Source organism: Oncorhynchus gorbuscha, linkage group LG26 (assembly GCF_021184085.1).
Source record: "Oncorhynchus gorbuscha isolate QuinsamMale2020 ecotype Even-year linkage group LG26, OgorEven_v1.0, whole genome shotgun sequence".
In the NCBI taxonomy this organism is placed as follows: domain Eukaryota; kingdom Metazoa; phylum Chordata; class Actinopteri; order Salmoniformes; family Salmonidae; genus Oncorhynchus; species Oncorhynchus gorbuscha.
In genome coordinates, this window is record NC_060198.1 from 41,831,904 (window position 1) to 41,837,507 (window position 5,604).

Below are 5,604 nucleotides of genomic sequence, written 5' to 3' on the forward strand. Positions count from 1 at the left end.
TTGCCAAAAAAGGTTATAAGCAGAAAGGTTAACATCAGTATTCAAAACACTCTTCCTTAACCACGTCTCATTAATGACCAACACATCTGGAGCTGTGAACCCACACTTTCAATTGATACATTTTAGGTAATAAGCTTCTAGTGTTAACGTGCAGAAAACCCAGGCTTTTACACAAGCAGAAATCAGTGAAACAGATAGCAGAGCACAAATCAGAATTGGGGCTAGCAACAGTAGATGGGCTCGGGTGTACATGCACATTTCCAGATATCATCAACAGTAATACAATCAAGGCACGGCATATTACAGGGACAGCTCTGCAGTGTGGATTTATGACATCTGAATGTGCATCAGATGGCAACAAGATCATATTGTACAGCAATTTCATCAGGTAACATGAATGCAAAGCCGGCGAGAGGTGGTTAGAATAGGATGGAAGGTCAAAAGAGTCCCGAGTGTGGGAACAAACTGTCTGTTCCACGGTTTGGTAAAGAAAGTTTGTAATCAACAAAGCATGCAGGAGTCATGAGGCAAATAGAAAAATGCACAAGATAACATTTTTGCCATTGTAAGTTCAGAGTCACTCGCCCCAACAGTGTGTGTGTGCTGGAGGCGAGCGAAAGCTCAGGAGAGAGGGGAGTGTGGTGGGGGTACCTGTACCAGACAGGGGGAGACAGGCCAGGGCAGACGGTGAACAGATCGGCAGGTGGAATCCAAGCAGCATTGCAGCAGGCAACGGCAGTAGGTGTCACACCCACTTGGGGGAAGCTTTTATTTCTGGAGGCAGATTTCTTGTAGAAAATGCCAGTGAATGGTCTTTGAACAGCAGGAGGGCGCTTCAAAGACTCCTGCCACTTGTTGGGCCCAAAGGCCTCGACACCTTTTACTTCACACCTCCGTGCTAATTGAAGTTGTATTTGGTCTGTCCTTGTAAGCCTGGCAGCCTTAACTCAGCATTCAGTCCCCATAAAGTAAAATATCATTAATGTAGTTTTTTTTCTTATTGGCTTTCAAAATATCATCAGACCAAACACTACTCACTTAGTTCCAGGTTGGAGGGTAATCCTCAGGTCTCTGCTGTTTGTTTGCTAGAGCACCCTCCATATAGCTTGGAAAAAGGAAACCTTGGTTGCAGTAATCTCTCCGGTTAATTTTGGTCAAAATTAGGGTTTCGGTTCGAAGACCATGCTGTGGAGGGTAGCATCCTGCATATGTCCCTGCCGAAAAATCTAAGTTTATCTAACTCCAAGTCTATCCTTTTGTAAAAAAACATGTTAAAATGTGAGAGCTCACATGTAGCTGTCTCTCTCTCTCACATAGTCATTGGGTTTCTGTGTGACTATAGGGAGGACCATCCGGACCTGGTGGAGAGCATGGCAAAAAAAGGTTCTAATGTGCCAGAGAAACCCAGGACGCCTCAGCAGCTATGGTACAGTCACGAGAAGAAGGCCTTCCTCAAAACACACGCAGACGTGAGTTACGCTTTTCAGGACCGTTTGTTAGCACCTTCAAAACCACAATGTTGACACTCAGTTCAACTTTAGCATGTTAGCATTATGTCCATCTGAAGCAACGTATATGTTCTTGAAACTATAATATCTGTTACTAGGCGACCACCAAAGACATTAAAGACAGTCTTGGGAAGCAGTGGACACAGCTGTCAGACAAAAAGAGACTTAAGTGGATTGCCAAGTCCCTGGAGATGCACAAAGCATATGAGGTGAGAGCATCCTCAAATATGAGGCACAAGACTCTGAAGATGGCCAAATTACTGCCTGACTTGGGTATTTCCAAGAGTGTTAATTGATTTTTAACCTGTGACCCCTGTTTGTTTTCCACAGGAGGTGATGAAGGGCTTCATTGAGACTCACCCAGAGCTCAACATGAGCAACGAGGACATCGTCAAGTCCACCCTCACCAAGGCTGAGCGACATCTGAAGGACAAATCTGATGGCAGGCCAGACAAACCACCCCCGTGAGTACTAATCCACACCAGCACACTTTTAATCTTACCACTGGGTGATCACATTGTTAACTGGACATGGTGACGAGGGTTGTGACCGTGTTGTGTGTTCTGTGTGTTTTATAGGAATGGTTACTCCATGTTCTGTGCTGAGTTGATGTCCAGTATGAAGGACGTGCCCAGTACAGAGCGCATGGTCATGTGCAGCCAGCAGTGGAAGCTGCTGAAACAGAACGAGAAGGACGGTTACCAGAAACGCTGCGAACAGGTCTGTACTTCACTAGCAGGTGGACTGTTCACTCCAATGTTGACGTTTTGGACATACTGTCAGAAGTCCTAAGTGCTCAACTTTTCACAATTCTGTTTTTCAGAGAAAGAAAGAATACGAAGTCGAGATGAACCGGTTTCTTTGTGTAAGTTTGTTTTTCTACATGTATGTGTGTGTCTATATACAGTTATATTTGGACGTTTACATACACTGACACAGAACCCAAACCGGCAGCGCGCTTGTGCCATCGTGCATAAATTAATTTTGTCCCCCCACACCAAACGTGATCACGACACGCAGGTGAAAACATAAAAACAAACTCTGAACCAATTACATTAATTTGGGGACCGGTCGAAAAGCATAAAACATGTATGGCAATTTAGCTAGTTTGCACTTGCTGGCTAATTTGTCCTATTTAGCTAGCTTGCTGTTACTAGCTAATTTGTCCAGGGATATAAACATTGAGTTATTGTACCATAAATGCACAAGGTCCGTCACTCTGACAATTAATCCACACATAAAACGGTCAACCGAATCGTTTCTAGTCATCTCTCCTCACTTATATGGTGATTGGCATCTATTATTATCATATTACCACGGCGACCGGTAACACAGTTCCTCTTTCAATCACCTACGTGGGTATAACCAATGAGGAGATGGCATGTGGGTACCTGCTTCTATAAGCCAGCAGCATTCCACCCTGCATCCCACTGCTGGCTTGCTTCTGAAGCTAAGCAGGGTTGGTCCCTGGATGGGAGACCAGATGCTGCTGGAAGTGGTGTTGGAGGGCCAGTAGGGGGCACTCTTTCATCTGGTCTAAAAAATATTCCAATGCCCCAGGGCAGTGATTGGGGACACTGCTCTGTGTAGGGTGCTGTCTTTCGGATGGGACGTTAAATGGGTGTCCTGACTCTCTGAGATCATTAAAGGTCCCATGGAACTTATCGTAAGAGTAGGGGTGTTAACCCCGGTGTCCTGGCTAAATTCCCAAGTTGTCCCTCATACCATCATGGTCACCTAATCATCCCCAGCTTACAATTGGCTCATTCATCCCCCTCCTCTCCCCTGTAACTATTCCCCAGGTCATTGCTGTAAATGAGAATGCGTTCTCAGTCAACTTACCTGGTACAGTATATACAGTGGGGAGAACAAGTATTTGATACACAGCTGATTTTGCAGGTTTTCCAACTTACAAAGCATGTCGAGGTCTGTAATTTTTATCATAGGTACACCTGAACTGTGAGAGACGGAATCTAAAACGAAAATCACATTGTATGATTTTTAAGTAATTCATTTGCATTTTATTGCATGACATAAGTATTTGATCACCTACCAACCAGTAAGAATTCCGGCTCTCACAGACCTGTTAGTTTTTCTTTAAGAAGCCCTCCTGTTCTCCACTCATTACCTTTATTAACTGCACCTGTTTGAACTCGTTACCTGTATAAAAGACACCTGTCCACACACTCAATCAAACAGACTCCAACCTCTCCACAATGGCCAAGACTAGAGAGCTATGTAAGGGCATCAGGGATAAAATTGTAGACCTGCACAAGGCTGGGATGGGCTACAGGACAATAGGCAAGCAGCTTGGTGAGAAGGCAACAACTGTTGGCGCAATTATTAGAAGATGGAAGAAGTTCAAGATGACGGTCAATCACCCTCGGTCTGGGGCTCCATGCAAGCTCTCACCTTGTGGGGAATCAATGATCATGAGAAAGGTGAGGGATCAGCCCAGAACTACATTGCAGGACCTGGTCAATGACCTGAAGAGAGCTGGGACCACAGTCTCAAAGAAAACCATTAGTAACACACTACACCGTCATCGATTAAAATCCTGCAGCGCACGCAAGGTCCCCCTGCTCAAGCCAGCGCATGTCCAGGCCCATCTGAAGTTTGCCAATGATTATCTGGATGATCCAGAGGAGGAATGGGAGAAGGTCATGTGGTCTGATGAGACAAAAATAGAGCTTTTTGGTCTAAACTCCACTCGCTGTGTTTGGAGGAAAAAGAAGGATGAGTACAACCCCAAGAACACCATCCCAACTGTGAAGCATGGAGGTGGAAACATCATTCTTTGGGGATGCTTTTCTGCAAAGGGGACAGCACGACTGCACAGTATTGAGGGGAGGATGGATGGGGCCATGTATCGCGAGATCTTGGCCAACAACCTCCTTCCCTCAGTAAGAGCATTGAAGATGGGTCGTGGCTGGGTCTTCCAGCATGACAACGACCCGAAACACACAGCCAGGGCAACTAAGGAGTGGCTCCGTAAGAAGCATCTCAAGGTCCTGGAGTGGCCTAGCCAGACTCCAGACCTGAACCCAATAGAAAATCTTTGGAGGGAGCTGAAAGTCCGTATTGCCCAGCAACAGCTCCAAAATCTGAAGGATCTGGAGAAGGTCTGTATGGAGGAGTGGGCCAAAATCCCTGCTGCAGTGTGTGCAAACCTGGTCAAGAACTACAGGAAACATATGATCTCTGTAACTGCAAACAAAGGTTTCTGTACCAAATATTAAGTTCTGCTTTTCTGATGTATCAAATACTTATGTCATGCAATAAAATGCTAATTAATTACTTAAAAATCATACAATGTGAACTTCTGGATTTTTGTTTTCGATTCCGTCTCACAGTTGAAGTGTACCTATGATAAAAATGACAGACCTCTACATGCTTTGTAAGTAGGAAACACTGACGATTTTGCAGTGTATCAAATACTTGATCTACCTACTGTATACATATTTTTTTAAACGAAGAGATTCAAGACTTGCAGCGCGATCTGCGTCAGAAATATAAAGGACTTCTATTTTAGCCCTTGGCAATGGAGACATTCGTTGACGCGTCATAATAATTAAATTACATAGATTTCTACATTTATTTTGCAGCGCACGCAACGCTTGTGGTGTAGTCAGAGTATTAGGTTGGAGACATTAACTTGTTTTTCAACCACTCCACAAATTTCTTGTTAACAAACTATAGTTTTGGCAAGTCGGTTAGGACATCTACTTTGCGCATGACACAAGTAATTTTTCCAACAATTGTTTACAGACAGATTATTTCACTTATAAATTCACTATCACAATTCCAGTGGTTCAGAAATGTACATATACTAAGTTGACTGTGACTTTAAACTGCTTGGAGAATTCGTGGCTTTAGAAGCTTCTGATAGGCTATTTGACATAATTTGAGTCAATTGGATGTTGTACCTGTGGATGTATTTCAAGGCCTACCTTCAAACTCAGTGCCTCTTTGCTTGACAACATTGGAGAATCAAAAGAAATCAGCCAAGACTTCAGAAAAAAATGTGTAGACCTCTACAAGTCTGGTTCATCCTTGGGAGCAATTTCCAAATGCCACATTCACGTGCTTTGCTGCA

The 5,604-nt window shown here is 44.0% G+C and overlaps 1 protein-coding gene across 1 annotated transcript; it reads left to right on the forward strand.

The window, feature by feature from the left end:
- The first annotated feature begins 958 nt into the window (after positions 1–958).
- LOC124016383 (nucleolar transcription factor 1-like) lies at positions 959–2,510 on the forward strand. Its single transcript, XM_046331946.1, has 5 exons — positions 959–1,469; positions 1,607–1,717; positions 1,839–1,972; positions 2,087–2,228; positions 2,332–2,510. The coding sequence occupies exons 1-5, from the start codon at positions 1,269–1,271 to the stop codon at positions 2,440–2,442; spliced, it is 699 nt and encodes a 232-aa protein (XP_046187902.1). The 5' UTR covers positions 959–1,268; the 3' UTR covers positions 2,443–2,510.
- Positions 2,511–5,604: the final 3,094 nt, after the last annotated feature.

Coding starts and splice junctions, on each gene's coding strand:
- LOC124016383 (XM_046331946.1), top strand. CDS start 1,269: ATGTTAAAATGTGAGAGCTCACATGTAGCTGTCTCTCTCTCTCACATA. Junction 1,470..1,606: donor TCCTCAAAACACACGCAGAC/GTGAGTTACGCT, acceptor ATCTGTTACTAG/GCGACCACCAAAGACATTAA. Junction 1,718..1,838: donor AGATGCACAAAGCATATGAG/GTGAGAGCATCC, acceptor TGTTTTCCACAG/GAGGTGATGAAGGGCTTCAT.